The sequence below is a fragment of the Xyrauchen texanus genome, chromosome 8, assembly GCF_025860055.1.
Source record: "Xyrauchen texanus isolate HMW12.3.18 chromosome 8, RBS_HiC_50CHRs, whole genome shotgun sequence".
Lineage (NCBI taxonomy): Eukaryota > Metazoa > Chordata > Actinopteri > Cypriniformes > Catostomidae > Xyrauchen > Xyrauchen texanus.
In genome coordinates, this window is record NC_068283.1 from 7,337,835 (window position 1) to 7,359,554 (window position 21,720).

Here is a 21,720-nt window from a genome sequence, read left to right on the forward strand (position 1 = left end):
CCACACACTGGGGTTAATTAACACAAGATAATTTGCTACAGGCTCAAGAACGTCAAAGCCGGCTGTATAATAGGGGTATTCGGCAATGGGAATTTGCACCAGGAGATAAAGTTCTTGTGCTACTCACCACATCAAGCTCTAAATTACTTGCCAAGTGGCAAGGGCCTTTTAAAGGTCACATGGCGATTCGGGAAATCGATTATTAATTGAACGAATGGCAGAGCCCGTCAGATTTATCACCTTAATCTCCTAAAACCATGGAGAGGTGGTACCCATGACTTTGGCGACGGTGGTCCTGGAGAGGGAGGAGCTCGGACCGGAGGTGAATTTAAAAGCCACCGATCGAGTCACCCTGGTCACTTGCGGACTCCACCTCACCATCACGGAAGTTGCCAGGTTGCAAAGAGAATTCTCTGACGTGTTCTCACCTCTTTCCGGTCATATGAATCACATAGAGCACCATATCGAAACAATCCCAAGTGTAGTGGTACGCAGTCGTCCCTACAGATTACACAAATAAAAAAAAAGAATTCTTTGGGGATAATAGAAGAATCCCACAGTGACTGGGCCAGCCTGGTGGTGTAGCTTCCGAAGAGTGACGGCTCAGTCCGGTTATGTGTGGATTACAGAAAAGTCAATACGGTGTCTAAATTTGATGTGTACCCAATGCCTCGGAAAGATGAACTGCAAGATCGTTTAGCTGCAGCATCAGAGGGCTGTCCTGAAGTCGTTGAGCTGGGCGGGACTCATGGAAAAGTGTGCAATTGGACGGGTTGAGGTACTCTATCTGGGATTCCACTTGGGTCATGGACAGGTGCGGACCCAAATTGATAAGATTGTAGCGATTGCAGCCTGCCCAAGACCTAAGACCAAAAAGAAGGTGAGACAGTTCCTTGGGCATGCTGGTTATTATCATAGGTTTGTGCCTAATTATTCAACCGTCACCAGCCCGCTGACTGACCTGACTAGAAAGGGGGCACCAGATCCGGTCCAGTGGACCCAACAGTGTCAGCAGGCGTTCGCGCAAGTGAAAGCTGCACTTTGCGGCGGGCCATTATTGCACTCTACAGAGTTCTCTCTCCCTTTTATTTTGCAGATGGATGCATTGGAAAGGCGATTTGGAGCGGTACTTTCCAAGATGGTGGAGAGGGAGGAACGAACTGTACTGTACATTAGTCGCAATACTAAGTACAGCACAATCGAGGAGTGTTTGGCCATCAAGTGGGTGGTCCTCACCCTTCTGCACTATATGTTGGGGCATGCTTTCACCCCATGTTCAGACCATGGCCTGCTCCAGTGGCTCCATCGCATGAAGGATACCAACGCACGGATCACCCGATGTTATCTAGCTCTCCAGCCTTTTAAGTTCGAGGTGGTCCACAGGCCAGGGGTGCAGATGGCTGTTGCGGACTTCTTCTCCAGGAATGGGGGAGGGGGTGTGGGTGAATCACCTCTAACAGCTGTTTTGTGTTTGCAGTGAGAATGCTGAGGGATTCAAAAGGGCATTCCAGACAGGATCGAATGGGAGAGAAACGCACGCAGCAGGAATTGTGTGCGCCTTGCACATTGCTGAAAAGCTAAAATTTGTGTCCTAATAAATTACGTTGGGTTGATTGCCTGGCTCTCGCTTCCTCTCGTAAGAGTCACAAACCTGTCAGAAACTAATTGCAGATGAGCAAACAACCTAAAAAATACGTCTTCCAGATGTAAACACACACATCAAATAGAAGTTGGGTGAAGTACGTGTGCTATCAGGGATAAGATATAAAAATATATATGAAAATAGCGATCTGAAAAGGGAAAGAGAAGATCAATGTTCAGATTGTTTTTTTTTTGTTTTTTTTGTCTTTGTTTGCACTGTAATCTGATACAGTTTTGTTTGTACTGTTCAAATGAAATAGTGAAATATAAAGACAACCTGTCTATTTTCAATCAGTTATCAACAACTGTGCTTCTCATATTTTCATATGCTGAAGTTGGCAACCCTAATCCTAAAAACTTGTCCTTTATCGGAGCATTTGAGTGAGGCAAGTTGAACACGGCCAAAAAGAAGAGGTTAGTTTACAATCATTGAGGAGATTAAGATATTAACATCCAAGTACAATTGGTCTCATAGTGATCAACTTTGCAAAGGCTTGAAATACCACATCATCAACTCATCAGCTGAAGTCACATCTAGAGGAAATGTATCATGGCAACATTTGCACAGAACACTGAAAAAGGAAGTTAAATGGCAGAAGGCTGAAATTCCAAACCAACAGAGTCAGATTCAGACTGACCAATCAGCCTTCAGACGGAGAGATTCCACGGCAGACTGCTGTTAGGAGGCTGACTGGCATGGAGACAGAAACAAAGAGGGGAGGAATGTTCTTGAGCTCTCGCCCTGTTTCACATACTCATGAACTGCACATGCAACACGTACGTCTGCAGTTTTAAATTAATCCTGTAGTTCAGCCATTTATTAAAAGAAATGTATTCACCCAATTCACTCACCCATCAGGCCTGGCTCCAGCTCTAAGATGTAAGTTGGGCCATAGGACCCGCCAGGTTGGCTGAACATTTGGAGGAGTGGGTGTAGGTTTAGTTCTCAAGGTAGGCCAAATTCATGATTTGGTGGGCCAGGCCCACCCAGGCCCCCCTGTGGAGCCGGGCCTGTCACCCATCATGATGTTCTGAACCTGTATTAAGTTACATTTTCCCACAGAACACAACAGAAGATATTCTGATGTACACACTCCTCTTTTCCATACACTGACAGTACATGGTGACCATGACTTTCAATCTCCAAAAAGGACAAAAAGAAACATAAAAACACTATAAAAGCAATTCATATGACTTCTGCGCTATACTCCGAGTCTTACAAAGCAATACAATAGCTTTGTTTGAGGAACAGACTAAAATGTAAGTTTTGGTGTTTTGGGTCAATGACATCAACTCTCTAATGACAGATGTTTATTACATTTTGCGTGAACTATTTCTTTAACACTTTGGATGTATTATGTCCAGAGTTACAGAGCAAACAGAAATGAGTTGTGATGGAGGGCAGTTCAGCACTTCAGAGCAGAGCAGATTGGAACAGCTTTTCTCTTTGAGGTTTTCTCTCGAGTACACATTGCCATGTAAGGAGGTGAAACACTCTGAACAAAGGAAACTTAAGGAGCTGAGAGCTGGAGATGTGGGGTGTAGGGAGAGAGAGGCAATGCAGGAACAAACTAGGCAGAAAGAACCTAAAACGGAAGCCGTTGGCAATGTCATGCCAATTTAGGTTACGGATCTAGTGTATTTAATCAAAGGGATTGTCAAACCATGAGTCCTCAATTCGGTCATCATTTCCTCACTCTCAAGTCATTCCAAACCTGTATGATTTTCTTCAGTGGAACAGTAACACCATGTCTACCATGGATACGTTGCGTTACGCCGACAGTAAGCGGATGCCATCTGATACTGTTCCATTTTAACCTGAACACGCTGGTGCTACTTCTGCCAGCAATACGAATAAACGATGTAGACAGCAGTTGCGGCGCACCGCATCAACAGTGTAGACAGGCTGCTTTTTCAAAATAAAGTACACAGTGACGACAAACATTCAAAATTTGTGCGAAGAATCTTCAAACGGCATGAAAATGAATGGCGTTTGGCATCACAGACGTTGATTCTGGTAACTCAGTCACTCTTACTAGCCACTTTGGCAGGTTTACTTTTTCAGGGGTTTTCCCGCTTTGAAAATTCTGTGAATGTCAGGTGACTCGGGCCGCTAATGAAGAGAATTTAATTGTATCCATCACACGATCACCATTTTTAAGCACTAAATATTCCTCTCGTAACTCACACGCGCATCTGTGAGGGGCGAATGAAGCGTGCTCCAGAGATGGAGAAAGAGCTCTGGGTCAGCACAGAGAGAAACTTGTGCGATTCAGTTTCAGTCGGGCTTTCCTCAATATCACAGCATCTGGTGTGGAGACCATAATAAACGTATTTGACCTGTCTGAATTCTACAGAGAACGTTCTAGTATAAAACGCAATATGGAGGAAGTCAAACCTCTCAAACTGCTAGATAGCCCCTACATTTTAAACAGCACTGACGTGGTAAAAATGAGACAAATACATCATCAGGTTTAAAAATACACATCATCCATACTAAAATGATTTGAATGCAGTAACTGGTAACTGTATAGCTTCACTAACTGTCTAGATTCATTTTAAATATACAAGTCTTTATTTATTACAACTGTGAAAGTTGAAGTTAAAGGTTTAAATGTATTTAGGCTAGTTTTTAGATTCGTTTTTCAATAACAAATTTATATACTATAGTCTTTTCTAAAAAAGTAAATAAAATATCTAGATTAGCCTAACCACAGTAATGTGAGCCATCCATAGTCTGACTGTGGTAATGGCCTCATCATTAAAGTGCCACTGTTAAACTGACAATGGTAGAACAACCAAATAAAAATGATGCATCTTGGATGGCTTCAAAGACACCAAATGTGGAAATTTGGTGCGATGCACCTTCAATCACCTTGAAAAGCGATGGTGAATCAAATCTGGTGCAATGAGTCATCAAACACCATGAAAACCAATGGTGTTTTCCATCACAGGTGTGAAAAATATGGTGCAATGCATTTTAAAATGCCACGAAAACCTGTGGTGTTTGGTGTCACAGAGTACAATTCTGGTACGCCTTCGAAAACCAAATGTTTGCACCTCAGACCTGGTGCAATGTGTTTTTAAAAGGCATAAAAACATTTAACTCTGGTGCTATGAGTTTTCAAATGCCAGAAGTTAAATGTGGGGTGATGTGCATTTAACACCCAAGTTTGCATATTCACAAGTCTGAAAGAAGCTTTCGGTGTGTTAAAGAGCAGTGTGAACACTCAAATTATCTACTTTACATGGAAAAAAAATCTATGTCATTTATAAAAATCCACAAAACTGAATATACTCGTGCATATGCACCAAAATGTGCAATTTTTAAGTTCTAACACTATTTCAGCATTTTCAATATTGAGTCATAGTTTAAGAGAACCCAGCACACTACAGCAGAACCAACCTCTATATCATTTCTGATGTATGACAAAACAGCAGAATTACAATTACATTCATTCAAGAGGATCCACCCACACAGAACACACTTAATCTTGATGAACTGAATAATGCATTCTGCACACAATTCACATTATAATTCTTTGCACTCTGAAGTCCAGCCCACATAGAATGGCTAAAGTCAATCCAGTCTTTCTGAATGATAAATCAAGTCTCCAGGGAGTCTTCCAGTGCCAAACTGGGAAACGTGCTCTGCGCAAGTCTAAGGATCATCATGGAGCTAAAGGTCATACCGTATGGTAGGGGACAGTGCACAAAACTGTGTTCGGAACCTATTTTACTTCCATAGTGTGACGTATTCTCCAATGCAACTGGATATTCAACTAAAAAAGTAGGGTAGGACTTAATGGGGCAGTTAATCTAAAAAATAAAATGTATTTACTGTTATGTTATTTCAACCTAGTATGATTTTCTTCTGTAGAACACAAATGGAGATGTTAGGCAGTATAGTCAAGTCAAGTGGTTTTTATTGTCGTTCAACCATATACAGTTAGTACAGTACCACCAGTGAAATGAGACAACGTTCCTCCAGTACCATGGTGCTACATAAAACAACATAGGACAAACACAGCCATACCTATACCTATATAAAGTGCACATGCAAACGTGTGCAAAAAGTACGGGACAGAACAATAAAGTACAAAAAATGAACAGGACAATAGGCACAGTGAGAGACCAGTACAAAGATGACAGTTTCTAAAAATGCCAAATGTAAACATAACATACTATGAGATAGTGTTCTATGCACATATCAGTTATTGAGGTAGCAGCCAGGTATAAAGTGACAATAATTAAAGTGCACGTTTGTGCGTGTGTGTGTGTGTGTGTCAGTCCAGTCTCTGAGTATTGAGCAGTCTGATGGCTTGGAGGAAGAAGCTGTTACACAGTCTGGCCGTGAGGGCCCGAATGCTTCGGTACCTCTTGCCAGACGGCAGGAGGGTGAAGAGTTTGTGTGAGGGGTGTGTGGGGTCATCCACAATGCTGGTTGATTTGCAGATGCAGTGTTTTGTGTAAATGTCTTTGATGGAGGGAAGAGAGACCCCGATGATCTTCTCAGCTGTCCTCACTATCCTCTGCAGGGCTTTGCGGTCCGAAACGGTGCAAGTCCCAAACCAGGCAGTGATGCAGCTGCTCAGGATGCTCTCAATAGTCCCTCTATAGAATGTACTGAGGATGGGGGGGGGTGGGAGATGTGCTTTCCTCAGCCTCAGTAGAGACGTTGCTGGGCTTTCTTGGTAATAGAGCTGGTGTTGAGGGACCAGGTGAGGTTCTCCGCCAGGTGAACACCAAGGAATTTAATGCTCTTGTCGATGTTTTGACCACAATGTTTTGACCACATTCAGAGACAGGTTGTTGGCTCTACACTAGTCTGTTAGCCGGTGCACCTCCTCTCTGCATGCGGACTCGTCGTTCTTGCTGATGAGACCCACCACGGTCGTGTCATCGTGAACTTAATGATGTGGTTCGAGCTGTGCATTGCTGCACAGTCATGAGTCAGCAGAGTGAACAGCAGTGGACTGAGCACACAGCCCTGGGGGGCCCCAGTGCTCAGTGTGGTGGTGGTGGTGGTGATGCTGTTCCCAATCCGGATTGACTGAGGTCTCCCAGTCAGGAAGTCCAGGATCCAGTTGCAGAGGGAGGTGTCCAGGCCCAGCAGGTTCAGCTTTCCAATCAGATGCTGAGGAATTATTGTGTTGAATGCTGATCTGAAGTCTATGAACAGCATTCGAAAGTATGAGTCCTTTTTATCTGGGTGAGGGCCAGATGGAGGGTGGTGGCGATGGCGTCGTCTGTTGAACGGTTTGGACGATATGCAAACTGCAGTGGGTCTAGTGAAGGGGGCAGCTGGGTCTTAATGTGCCTCATGACAAGCCTCTCAAAGCACTTCATGACGATGGGTGTGACTTCGACGGGACTGTAGTCCTTGAGGCAGGACACTGAAGACTTCTTTGGCATGGAGACGATGGTGGTGGCCTTGAAGTGGCTCGGAGTCTCGGGTCCTCAGCAGCGCATGCACCTCCACAGTCATCCACGGTTGGAGCATGTGGTGATGGTCTTGGAGAAGGTGACATCAATGCACTTGCTGGTGTAGCTAGTCACTGATGCTGTTTATTCCTCCAAGTTGGTAGAGTCGCCATATTTTGCAGCCTCCCTGAACATGTGCCAGTCAGTACACTCAAAACAGTCCGGAAGAGCACAGATGGCTCCTGCTGGCCAGGTTTTCACCTGCTTCTGGAGCGGTTTTGTGCGTCCGACGAGCGGTCTGTAAGCTGGAATTAGAATAATAGAGATGTGGTCTGAGAAGGCGAGGTGGGGGCGGGGCTCCGACCGGTACGTGCCTGGGATGTTTGTGTAAACAAGATCAAGAGTGTTTGCCCCTCTCGTTGCAAAGTTCACATACTGATGGAATTTAGGGAGCACTGTTTTGAGATTCGCATGGTTGAAATCTCCAGCAAAAATAAACAGTCCGTCAGGGTGAGCGTTCTGCAGTTCGCTCATAGCCCCACACAGTTCACAGAGCGCTTCCTTAGCGTTAGTGCTGGGGGGAATGTAAACTCCGGTTATAATAACAGTGGTGAATTCCCGTGGTAAATAAAAAGGTCTGCATCTAACAGTCACAAGCTCCACCAGCGATGAGCAGTAACTAGAGACTAGCATAGAGTTATTGCACCATTCCGTGTTGATGTAAACACACAAGCCACCACCGCAAGTCTTACCACACAAAGCTGCATTTCTGTCGGCATGAAATGAGGCGAGCCCGTCTAGCTGAATGGCGGCATCCATAACCCTGTCGCTGAGCCACGTCTCCATGAAAACAAAGATGCAGCAGTCTCTAAGCTCACGCTGTGTAGTCTGCTGGAGTCGGATGTAGTCCAGTTTATTGTCCAGGGAGCAAATATTTGAGAGCAGGATAGACGGGAGAGCCGGCCGGCTAGGGTTTGTTTTTAGCCTAGCAAGGACCCCCGCCCTCTTGCTGCGCTTTCGCTTCCTCGCACACTGCTTACGGTGTCCCCTCCCCCGGGCACCTGCATCAGGCGACGCCGAGGACTCGAGGCCTGGTCTACGCAGAAAGCAGAGTTCAGATAGCAACTCCTGCAGATCATCATGCAGCTTGGTTGTTGCATGAATCTTATATTTTAACAGTGTCTGGCGATGGTAGACATGAACACCGGTTGCTCCGATGTCCATGTGCCGTAAAAGTTGAGCTAAGTGACAAAAATAGCACCATTTTGGATCCGGAGTGGCCGCTGCATGCTACCGCACCACCATCTTGGATCTTTCACTAGCAGTCAACATTCCCTTTTGATTACTATGTAAATGGCAACTGAGATGGTCATTCTGCTTAACATTTCCTTTTGTGTTCCAGTTGAATACCAATTCACATAATCAGTAGTATGCCAGTCTAGGATTAGCACATCCCAAATCATGGTACACTGAAAATTAAATGTCAATGGTACCCAGGTCAGGTGACCTACTATTTGGCATGCTCTTAGGGCTTACATTGTATACAACATATTGCGCTATAAGAAAGAGAAGACGTAGGATTCATGCAATTGTTGTTAAAGGGATAGTTCACCCAAAAATGAAAATTATCTCATAATTTACTCACCCTCATACCATCCCAGATGTGTATGACTTTCTTTCTTCAGCTGAGCAAAGATTATGATTTTTAGAAGAAAATTTCTTGTAGGTCCTCAATAGTGGACCTTTGTAGCTCCAAAAATTACATGAAGGCATTATAAAAGTAATTCATAAGACTCCAGAGGTTTAATCCAGGTCTTCAGAAGAGATATGATAGGTGTGGGAGAAAACAGAACATTATTGAAGTCCTTTTTTTACTATAAATCTCCACTTTCACTTTTACATCTGAAAGTCACATGTGGTACCTGTTTAGTTTCACATCTGAATGTGAAAGTGGAGATTGATAGAAAAAAAGGACTTAAAAATTGATCCGTTTCTCACACACATCTATTATATTGTTTCTGAGGACATGGATCCATTAAATGGATTACATGGAGTCTTATGGATTACTTTTATGTATCCTTTGTGATTTTAGGAGCTACAAAAGGTCTGATCACCATGTACTTGCATTATATGGCCCTACAGAGATGAAATATTCTTCTATAAAATCTTTGTGTTCTGCAGAAGTCAGTCAGTCTTGTACATCTGGGATGGCATGAGGGTGCGTAAATGATGAGAGAATTTTCATTTTTGGGTGAACTTTCCCTTTAAGGGACTTTTCTGCTCCAAAAAAAAAAAAAGTGAAAAGTGAATCAATGTGAGGTTCAAGCTGCTTCAGCACCATTTAAATGTTAATTGAATACAGATAAACAATAATGAACTTCACAGGAATTAATTTGGCTCGATGCTAACTTAGACTGGCAGTATGTACACAACCAAATGTGACTGCGATATGATATCAAGACACGATTTTATGACATGGGAGGAAGTCCAATCCTGCTGTATTGGCTTACTACATACTAGTTAAAGGAATAGTTTACCCACAAATGTAAATGGTCATTTTTCACATTCATTTAATCATTTACACTTGTTCAAAACCCCTATGACTTTCTATCTACAATTCAAGTGATTGGTGACACATGCCTTCAAGTTCCAAAAAAAATAGAAGGGGAAATAAAAAAGGACTGTAAAAGTGGTCCACATTACTTCTGGACTATTTTTCATGTCTTTTGAAGTCATACGACAATACAAACTGGTGCCTCATATTTGGCAATTAAAAGTTGTATTTGTCATTACTTACATCAAACCAAGAACATTGCATCTTTATGCGCCATATTTGAATATATCTATACAATCTCTTTGTTTCTAAAAGCTAAAGTATACCTCGGTTGTCCACTTCCCTGATTTTTCTGGACACGCGGACAGTATTTGTCTGTTTGCATCGTCCGGCGCATTTGCCTGCCGCTGACAGTACTGAAAGAGCATGATAAAGCAGTTGTAGTGCGAATGCGTCAAATGCAACAAACTTTGATGTTGACTTAGTTATAAGTTTGATGGTTATACAGACATTACAGTAAGACAAACTGCCAGCTAGCTGGTCCAACAGACGTATAGATAGTCATAAATGGTCGGTCAGACAGACAGACAGACAGACAGACAGACAGATAGATAGATAGATAGATAGAGTAGTTAGCTAGACAGCTAGATCATTTTAAAGCAGATTAAAGGGATTTTGTGGGTTTGTTTATATTTGCATTTTTGACAGTTGGAGTTTTGAATTAATGAGCATTCTGTTGGCCCATTTGAACATTCAGTCCATGTCTTTGGGATTTTTCCAATGTTTGATTGTCTTTTGTGCGAAAACCGTAACACCCGGCCAACGCCAGATGGGAGTGTTAGAAAACACAAAGCTCACCATTCCAGAAAAATCTAAAAGGTGTCTGAAGGTATGTTTAGTGGATGTCCCTTACAAAAACCAAGAGTTCTGGAAAATTTGCCACAATTTTTTTCTCAAGCAAATGAGCTTAGTGGCAAACTCTTCATTTTTGCCTCAGGTCTGCCATAGAAGTGTTTGCCAGTAGCGGCAAACCACTACCGAGCTGCAAACTTCTGGCAAACATTTGCGGCAAATCGCAAACTCATTTGCATGCGATAATAATGAGTGGCAAATTTGCAACAAGTTTTCCAGAACTTCAGATTTTTTGTAAGGGGTATTTTGAAAACTCTAGGAGTCAATGTTAGAACTTTTGGTTTCAATTTAGGGATACTGAAAACAAAACAAAAAGTGTGTAGAATAACAGTATGTCGTCTTTGTCAAGCCACCATAAATAATAACAAAAAAGACTTTTAGTAGCACTATTATCTTTGGTTTGTCTATATCAAGTGAAAAAATACATAAATGAAAATATACAGAAAGAATAGTCAAATGTGTTGACGTAATGTACCTTCATTTGTGAAAGTATTCAATTCAATGGTTTATCTGAAATAGGTATTACCACATGAAATATATATATATATATATATATACACACACACACACACACACACACATATATACATATATACATACACACACATACACACAATTACCAAAATATATCTTCTCAAGCTATGATGCAGTATAAGATTAAGGTTATACCGCCATACCTCTTGTAAATGGGGTTTCTCAGTTTTGTCTCAAGTAAAAGCAGAGTAATTTGCAGCAGGGGGAGAATGTTACTCAAGCTCTTTGGAAAGCTTGCCCAGAGCTAAGAGTTGCTTTCTTATTTCTGCTAGTGTATTCACGCTGTTCAAGAACAATACACACAAACAGCTGGTGGGCAACTAATGTGTCCAATTACAGCAGGGGCGGACTGGGAAGGGAAATCTCGGCCAAAGTTTTTGAGTAGGGAGTTAGCGGTCCTTTTCTGCATATCGTTGCCCCCTTTGGCATATCGCAGCGCCATTTTGTGGCCCGTTCTGCATAACGCAGCGGCCCATTTCAGCTTATCGTGGCCGGCCCTTCGGGAAAAGTCTTGGTTCTCCCGATGGCCAGTCTGCCCCTGCATTACAGCAGAGGTGAGTGGAACAAGAAACACACTGTGTCAAACTGGAGTCGGAGAATGAGACTACAGTTCCAATTATCACCATGATACACCATGTACTTGCATGAAATTCAAACGCTACAACTTGTCACAATTATCTTCCACGGTAATACTGAAGATAAATGATAAATATAGGAGGTTAGCAACTTTTCTTTTCGACTGATGTCATGTAGCCCTCTTATTTTTCAACCTTTTCCCTGCAACCACCCATCATACAGAGACCACTTTTACATAATCTACTATTATTCTATGCATCAGAATGAGACTCTTATTTCACAGGTCTTTAAAAGGAAGGTGGGAACAAGTACATGATGTCACACATCATACCTGGACAGGTGTTTTGTGTACAGGGATGACTTCAGGTTCAGCTGCAGGATGCTCCTGTACAACACCAACCTCCTCAATAACAGGGGCGACAGGAACATCCTCTTCCTTTTTTGGTTCAATGACCGCCTCCTTTTCAGTCTTTACCTCTGCCTCTTTGAACAGAGAGAATGAAGCTCAGAAAACAGCAATCACTACAGTACACACACCTGTACACAATTCAATATTTCTTTGTCAATTGAAATAGGAATGGAAGCTAGTTAAAGGGACAGTTCATCCAAAAATATAAATTCTGTCATAGTTTACACACCCTCAATTTGTTCCAAACCCTTACCCTTTCTTCTATTGCTCTAAAACCTTGTCACAATAAGATTATTAATATTTAGAATACCCCGATCGGGTCCCAATGTCAAATATGGCAATATGAGTCTCTTCATGTGCCATGTTTGAAAACAAGCAAGTGTGAATGAGATTTCAGAGCTATGATGGAGTGAAAGGTTTCAGTGAATAAGAACGTAAATTATATGGACTACTAGTATGGTTCGTTAAGTATGCCTTTTTTTTTTTTTTTTTTTTAGGAACATGGACTAAAGTCATGAAACATGTACATTCCTCAAATGTACATCCCTACTGAATCAGCAGTGTGAGACGAGGTGCGACCAGTGTAGTCTGAATCCCAAACAAATTACTCTGATTCTTTTGAATCTACAGCGTGAAACATACAGATTGTTCAGTGAAGTCCGATCCCTGAACAAATGTCTCTTATGAGCCGTTTCTTTTGAATCTACAGCATGAAACATACAGATCATTCAGTGTAGTCCGATTCCCGAACAAATGACTCATGAACCGATTGTTTTGAATCTATAGCGTGAAACAAACAGATTGTTTAGTGAAGTCCTATCCCTGAACAAATGTCTCTTATGAGGCGATTCTTTTGAATCTACAGCATGAAACATACAGATCATTCAGTGTAGTCCGATTCCCGAACAAATGACTCATGAACCGATTGTTTTGAATCTATAGCGTGAAACAAACAGATTGTTTAGTGAAGTCCGATCCCTGAACAAATGTCTCTTATGAGGCGATTCTTTTGAATCTACAGTGTGAAACACCTTCAGAACAAATTATTCTTATGAGCCTGTTCTTTGTAGTGAATAAAAAAAAAACATAATAAATGACAAGTCCTTTTTTTAATGTCATGATTCATGACTTAAATTGACCCAATAATCCAGAGTAATGGGGCTAATAAGTAATGAGGCTACATGAAGGTTGTTGATATGGCAATGTATAGTTAAAGATACACATTGTAAGTTTTGAGATTAGTGGCATTTTTTTTTATTTTAAATTCCATGAATGAATAAAAATGAAATAAAAAGTACAAATAAAATATCTTAAACAAAAAGCAAGAATCACGGAAATCATCTCATGATTTGGTAAGCCTGAGGGCAGTAAATCAATTAAGATTTTTATTTCTTATTTCCAGATATTTCATCTTCAAAAGTACTGAAAGAAAAATTAAATGGAACCATTAAAGAACCAGAATCGTCCCTATCGCCTTTGCGCTTTGCGGTTGCTATCGAGCCTTTGTCTATGGTATTAAGATCTTCCCATTTATTTAAAGGAATAGTTCGACATGGTGTTGAATACAAATTGTCGCTATATGCGGATGACTTGTTACTTTATGCAAACGATCCAATCGCTTCTATGCCTGCAGTTTTGGGTGTTCTGGAGATCTTCAGTTCCATCTTGGGTTATAAATTAAATTTGGAGAAAAGCGACTGTTTTCCCGTCAATACTGCAGCACTTCATCTCCAACAGTCAGTTCTACCTTTCCAGTTTAGCCAGTCAGGGTTTAAATACCTTGGTATAAACGTGACACGTTCTTTGTCTGGTCTTGCATCGGCCAATTTCACTCCCCTTATCGCAAAGGTTAAATCCAATATTCAAAGTTGGGGTAGCCTCCCCCTTTCTCTAATTGGTAGGATCAATGTTGTCAAAATGAATATATTACCGAAATTTATTTTCTTATTTCAGTCAATTCCTCTTTTTCTGCCAAAACAATTCTTTGATTCATTGGATAATTCTTTGATTCATTGGTGACTCCCAATGGGGAAGTCACCGAGGGTTCGTAAAACTTTATTGCAGGGATGTAGACTTAGTGGGGGACTTGCATAACCCAATTTTCAATCTTATTACTGGGCTGCGAACATCCATAAACTCTGTTACTGGGTTGAGTCTCCTGGCTCTTCTTGGTGTAAATTGGAATTATCATCTTGTAGGGAATCCTCTATACCTGCTTTACTTTATTCTTCGTTACCTACTAAACTTTCTTTATATACTAATAATCAAGTTGTCCATAACACACTTAAGATCTGGTATCAATTTAGACGGTGCTTTAAATTTATAGATGCATCCTTTTTGGGTCCATTATGCAATAACCACTTATTTCCTCCATCGTGTTTGGACTCATCATTTTCAGTGTGGTATAACAAGGGCATTAAACAATTCAAAAATGTGTATGTTGATGGTGTCTTTGATAGTTTTGCCAACCTGTCATCTACTTATGACCTGCCTGCTACACATCTGTTTCGCTATTTTCAAATTCGAAAATTTGTATCTAGATGTTTCCCTAATTTCCCCTCTGCACCTCCAGAACAGCCTTGGGAGAGCTTGCTCTCATATAATCCTCATCAGAGAGGAATGATTTCAAAGATATATTACGTTATTCTGGCCTTAAGCAGTCAGTCGAGTACCAATATTAAGAATGCTTGGGAAATGGAATTAGGAGTACAAATAAGTGAAGAGTTTTGGGAACGTGCTATAGATAGGATACAGTCTACCACTTGTGCTCGTCTCGGACTCATCCAATTCAAAGTCTTGCATTGGGTCCATTGGTCTAAGTCGAGACTTTCTGTAATATATCCAGAAGTGGAAGACAAATGTGATAAGTGTCATGGCTCTCCCTGTCATCTTAGTCATATGTTTTTTTCTTTGCCCTGATCTGTATGGTTTTTGGACTGGTTTCTTTATTATTATGTCCTCTATTCTCAGAGTAGATTTAAAACCTTGTCCACTGATTGCTATATTCGGGATCCCTGATGCCTCACTTCCATTAAGTACTATACAGAAGGACATTATAGCTTTCACATCCTTAATAGCAAAACGTTCCTTACTGTTGCATTGGAAGTCTGCAAAATATCCATCCATCTCCCAGTGGCTTAGGGACACAATGTTTTTTTTAAAACTCGAGAAAATAAAGTATACGTTGAGGGGATGTACTGACAAGTTTTTCCACAAATGGCAACCCTTTATTTCTTACTTTATGGAGGAATTACAGACACTACCCATTTGAATTTTTGCCTGTTGTTGGATTTTATAGTATATAAACAGCCTGAGATGTATGTGAATTAGCCATCTTGAGCTGGGGGGGTTAGTTTATTTGTCCTTTTTTTTTTTTTTTATTATTATAAAAAAAACAATTTGTATGTATATATATCTGTGTATTTGTATATAACAAAAATGTGACTTGTATTGTGTCATTGTGACAGGAAGTATGCCTTTTTTCTCTCAATAAAAATATTTTGGAAAAAAAAAAAGAACCAGAATCATTAAAAGGGATAGGAACCAGAATCATTGCATTACAATCTTTCAGTTCCATTAATGTTTCTTGAACATCTGCAATCTTCCGAGATTGCAGATGGAACGTCCTGATTTCTTCTGTTTTTGTTTATATCTAATACTAAACTTCAAAAATACTAACAAAATCTAACATAAAACAAAAGGTAATTTGAGTAAACACAAAATATAGTTTTTAAATGACAGTGTTATTTACTGAAGCAAAAAAAGTTATCCAATACCAACTGGGCATGTGTGTAAAAGTATTTGCCCCCAGTTACTAAATCCCCAAATCTATGAAACTGTATTCATAATGGGGTTCAGCTGGTCACACCCAGGCCTGATTACTGCCAGACCTGTTCAATCAAATCAACACCTAAAATAGAACTTTTCCAGCAGATTGAAGTTGGCTAAAAGGTCTCACCCAGTAGCACACTATGCCAAGGTTGAAAGAAATTCCAGAAATGATGAGGAAAAAGGTGATTGAAATCAGTCTGGGAATGGTTACAAAGCTATTTCAAAGGCTCTGGGACTCCAAAGAACCAAAGTGAGAGTCATTATCTCCGAATGGAGAAAATTTGGCACAGTAGTGAACCATCCCAGAAGTGTCCGACCTTCCAAAATTCCTCCAAGAGCACAGCGACGACTCATACAGGGAAGTCACAAAAAGCTGCAGACCTCTCTCACGTTAGTAAAGTTCACTGTTCCTGACTCCACTATCAGAAAGACACTGGCCAAAAATGCAATCCATGGAAGAGTGATGAGTCAAAAACCACTGCTAACCCAGAAGAACATTGTGCCAAAACACACCTTAATGATCCACAAACCTTTTGGGAGAATGTTCTGTTGTCTGATGAGTGGTTTGGAACAGAGGTCCCGTTACATCTGGCGTAAATCAAACACAGAATTCCACAAAAAGAACATCATACATGCGGTCAATCGTGGTGGTGTTGTTGGAATGCTTTGCTGCTTCAGGACCAGTGTGACTTGCAATAATTGAGGGAAACATGAATTCTGCTCTCTATCAGAAAATCCTAAAGGAGAACTTCCGGTCATCAGTCTGTGAGTTGAAGCTTAAGCACAACTGGATTATGCAGCAAGAAAATGATCCAAAGCATAAGAGTAAGTTCACCTCTGGATGGCTCAAATGTAGCTAAATTAAAGTTTTGAAGTGGCTTAGTCAAAGTCCTGACTTGAACCCAATTGAGATGCTGTGGCAGGACCTTAAACGGACAGTTCATGCTCGAAAAACCCTCCAATGTGGCTGAACTAAATCAGTTCTGCAAAAAGAAATTCCACCACAGCGTTGCGAAAGACTGATCTCCAGTTATCGGAAGCGTTTGTTGCAGCTACAGGTGGAACAATCAGCTATTAAGTTTAAGAGGGCAGTTAGTTTTTCACATGGTATAGGTTTTGGATAACTTTTTTGCTTCAATACATAATATATATTTGAAAACTGTATTTTACTCCGGTTGAAAAAACGCAAAAATAGAAGATATCAGGAAAGGTGCAAATTTTTCAAAGCGCTGTAATGCAATGAAAGAAAAGGAATTGGGAGCAAATAAATAATACCAAGACAATAAACTTTTCTATCACGTTGTCCTCACTGGTTGCACACAACAAACAAACAGCACAACCAGTACACAGTAGGTTCTGAATCTGCCAAAAATGCTCCCTCAAAAGTACTAAAAGAATCGATAATGGAATCATTAAAGAACCAGAATCACAACCAGAAATGTTCATTTCCATCCAATTCCCATTTGTAAACATGAGGGTAAGTAAACACATATTTTCACTATTGTGTGAAATAGGATTCCTTTAACAGAGCACAGAATAAAGTATGTTTTAAAGAAAGGCCTGGGAAATGTAGTCCACCAATATGAGGCATACCAATGTTGCAATAATGGTAGAAAATGTTAAATATCCGTTCTTCATCGGCTGATCCAGTGAAGCTCACAAGCTCATGTAAGAAGCTCAGTTTGTCATGTTACGTTCAGTTCCTCACACTGAAAGAAAAACCCTAAGAGTAATGGCGTCTCCAAAACTCGAGTAATTAAGTTGACTTAACTTAGCGTTCATTTAGAATAAACGTATCTATTTAAGTTAATGTAACTAGATGCAGGTAGATGTAACTCATATTTGCTATATAAATGTTGACATTTCAACTTAAATAGTTTAATGAAATTAGATATGAGTTATGAGCCCAACACTTGGCATTTCAAGTAATGTTTAATTAAAACAACTTGATATTTCCAGTAATGTCAACATTAGGGTTTCCAGTGGAGTATACTTTGAACATAATATATGTTTGTTTGCTGGTGCCACTCACACCTGTGCTCCAGAATCCTTGACTTCTCAACAGCAAGATGTCACATAATATACACTTTTAAATATAGTGGATATACGTTTGAAGCCATATATAGGAGCATGCCACGTCCAGAGCTCTGGTTACAGCTGTGGTGAGCACATTCTAAGTGCAGACTGAAACAGTCTTCATACAGAAGGTCAGAAAGCCAGTTCAAGTTTAGAACATCTACTGTGGTGATGTGTAAAAGAGGCTGAGCAAAAGAAACATTGCTGTGCATGCAAAAATATTTCTCTCTATTTAATATGTACTCTACACTCCAAACATGTAGGCCTACTGCTTTGTTGAGTTCAGTGGCGGAGCTGTTTGTATACTGTTTAGTATAGCAGTCAAGTTGTACTTTGAACTTTTACCTAGACACATAATGGGGTGTGACAAGTGAGTGATGGACATTATATTAAGTGATAAGATTATAGGCTGAATCCAAAGAAACCTGTCAAGAATACATCCAGGTCATATTTCACCCCTCATCTCGCTCTTTGTTCTCTTGTATATCGTTGGATACTGTTTGGCAATCAGCTGTGAACCTTGATAAAACCCTAGCTAGCGTTCAAGTCCTGCCACTATATCCTTAAACCAATTATAAAGGCTTGCCCCAATTTACAGTTGTAGGTAGTCCTATATGCAACTTATTGTAAGTAAAGCACCGATACTTGCAAATCAAATTGAGAACCCCCTTTCCAAATAGTTTTAAAAAAACAGGGCATGTTACCAGTGTAAACAAGGAAAGGTCAAAGATGACGTGTTCTAACGTTACAAGCCAGATGGAACAAAACTGGATTTGTGAAAACTTTCACAGATTGACTCAGTTTGATGGCTTTTTGCATATTGGCATTGTGAAACGTGAATATTCTAAGCCATAAATCCAATAAACGTCTTATAATTCTACAAAATGAGCACCTAGATGTGTCACACTAGGCTTAAATAGACCATCCTGATTTGTGAATCTTTTCACAGATTATTTTTCGTCATTTAAACTTTGAGTTCTTGAGTGTTATAGGCTTAGTGTTATAACTGCTCTGCGTTTTAGTCTTCCCATTCATTTCCCTATGGTGGATCAAACATTTACACTGTAGTTAAACTCATCAAATCCATTTTTTTTGTGAGTTCACATGGTAAATTTAAGAAAAGTAAATGGTACATGGTCTGCACTTATATAGCGCATTTTTTTAACCTTAGAGGTTACCAAAACGCTTTACGCTGACTCTCATTTCACACTCATTGGGAGCAACTTGGGGTTCAATGTCTTCCCAAAGGACACTTCGGCATGTGGAGTCATGTGGGCTGGGAGTTGAACCACCAACCCTGCCACAGCCGCCCCCAACCAAGCCTTGGCCAGCTGGAGTTGGATGAAACCATTTTTATTAAAGAAACAAAACCAAAATGGGTCAAAAATTAACTGAACACAACACAAGGCTTAAACAAAATGTGAAAGTTTTCACAAATCCAGTTTAGTATGGAACTAGTGTTTTTTTTTTCTATCATAATTATCATGTCATTGCAGAATATGACCTCTCAATGCCTATAACACTGATTTTTGACAACAGAACTCCAAAAAATGTTAAGAGACAAAACCTACCTGTGAAAAAATGCACAAATCATGAAGGTCTGTTTGAGCCTAATATGACCTATCTAGGTGCTCAGTTTGTAGAATTATAAGCTGCCACCTCTGATGGCTTTATCCATTGACACAGACTATATTGTTATTATTTCTCAAGGCAATGGGGTAGAGCAGTAAGACGCAATCAAACGTGATTGTTAAAGTTGACAAATCGGGCTTTCTAATACAAGAGAATTCGCATGAAATTCCCATCCCGACTTACAAAGAGTTGACACGAAAGCAAACTGTTGTGAACAAATTCACAAATCATGACGAATCCCATCAACTGTTTTTAAGTTGACGCGCTGTCTTAAAAACGCAACGCTCATAAACGCGAGGCTGACGCAACTGTGCACAGACTGCATGAGGAACGCAAGAACGCGTCCTGTGCGTACATCACGCATTTACCTGGACAGGTGTTTGTTGCACTGGGATGACTTCAGGAACCGGCTTTTCCTTTTTCTTGGGAACGAGCTGCTCCTTCACTGGAGCCGGAGCTGGAGCCTCCACTCTGGGCTGCGGATAGTCCGTGTCCCGCTCCGGTCTCTCCTCCGCGTGTCGCTTGCTTTCTTTCTTAGGCGCGGGTTTCTTCGCCAGTAGCGTCGATGCGATTATAATGGCAATAATCGTAAAGAAAAGTGCGGCCAAAATGACTGGCGCGTCTAGAGTCATGGTCGCTTCCTGTCGTTACTTTTAAGATAAGAAATGCAACAGAAATGTCTAATCTGACAGGTTGTCCCGCTGTTGTTTATTGTGGATCAGTGAACGCTTGAGCTCGAGCTGCCGCTCATCCCGTTACGCCGCGTGTTCCGGAGACGCGTTTCATGAGGGCGGCGTTTAAAACACATAGACCTGCCTACCTAAATAGCAGCAATATTATATCGAAAACTCTTAACATTTTAAATTAAGGATTAAGACACATGAGACACAAAAATAAACGATAATAATATTAATAAAATAAATATAAAAATGTAGTTAAAGGCATTTCGCTGACAGCTCAAATCATGTGGTCTGCTGCTACAGTCTAGTTAGGCAGCTCACTAGGTTTCGACGCACAATCAATTAGCGTCATTCCCTACAGGACAGCCCAACTCTTTAAAGGAGCATTGACGCTGGGAAATCCCTGTTACTGTATTTAGCAAAAGTGTTTATGTTGATGGACCAGTACAGAGTTTATATATTAATTAGACTGATACTAATGTTACAGTACTGAATCGACACATATATTTAGGAAATACTGTAAGTAGAACTCTATATGAAAGCATATAGCACTGAGGACTCTCGTTTTGATAATCTGTCTTTAATGCAAAATGGGTAGAAGTTAACAGACAATGCTGGGTGAATCTCATGAAACCAGTCAAAAACTTGTCCAATCATATTCAAAACAAATAATAAATATAACATTAAGAAAATTAAGAACATTGGATTTGTTTTCCAACACAGAATTCAGCACATCCACCCAAATTCTCCATAATGCACAAAATACTGCATTCTTATCCGTGGTGCAAAATGCAAATTTATTTAGGACTGATAACATAATTTTAATACTTTTTTTTTTTTTTTTACTTTTTGCTGTACTCTTTAATTTTATTCTCGGTAATACATAAAAATATTACATGTAATACATATCAAATATTGTATAAAATTAATGAACATTGAGAAAATTGGGCATAATTTTTATTAAAAAAATATATATATATAAAATGTGCTGGTCATATGCAATCCTAAATAAATTAAATTCTAGTTATTCTCATTATTATACTCATTGTTTTTTAAAAAAAATTGTGACTTATTACTGCAACAGTCATTTCTTTGCTGAGTTAAAAAAAAAATGATGCTTTGTACAATAATTTATCATAATTAGCAAGAATTAAAGGCTGTACCAAGGGTACTATGATGTATAAATAGTACTTTATAGATATATATATATATATATATATATATATATATATATATATATATATATATATATATATATATATATAAAAACACTCACCTAAAGGATTATTAGGAACACCATACTAATACTGTGTTTGACCCCTTTCACCTTCAGAACTGCCTTAATTCTACGTGGCATTGATTCAACAAGGTGCTGAAAGCATTCTTTAGAAATGTTGGCCCATATTGATAGGATAGCATCTTGCAGTTGATGGAGATTTGTGGGATGCACA

General features: G+C 40.1%; 1 protein-coding gene across 16 annotated transcripts in view; it reads right to left on the reverse strand.

Annotated features, from left to right (window-relative positions):
• The window catches only part of LOC127647564 (uncharacterized), a 64,071-nt gene extending 43,540 nt beyond the window's left edge, over nt 1-20,531 (reverse strand). For 3 of the 16 annotated variants that reach the window (XM_052131885.1, XM_052131874.1, XM_052131877.1), the window contains exons 1-2: nt 19,958-20,523; nt 11,973-12,122 (exon numbers count right to left, since the gene is read on the reverse strand). In XM_052131885.1, coding sequence (XP_051987845.1) covers nt 11,973-12,122; nt 19,958-20,221 — 414 coding nt within the window. In that variant the 5' untranslated portion in view covers nt 20,222-20,523. Of the gene's footprint in view, nt 1-11,972; nt 12,123-19,957 lie in introns of all 16 variants that reach the window. The other 13 variants (XM_052131886.1, XM_052131873.1, XM_052131879.1 and 10 more) reach the window with 12 other exon arrangements.
• Between the last annotated feature and the right edge of the window lie 1,189 nt (nt 20,532-21,720).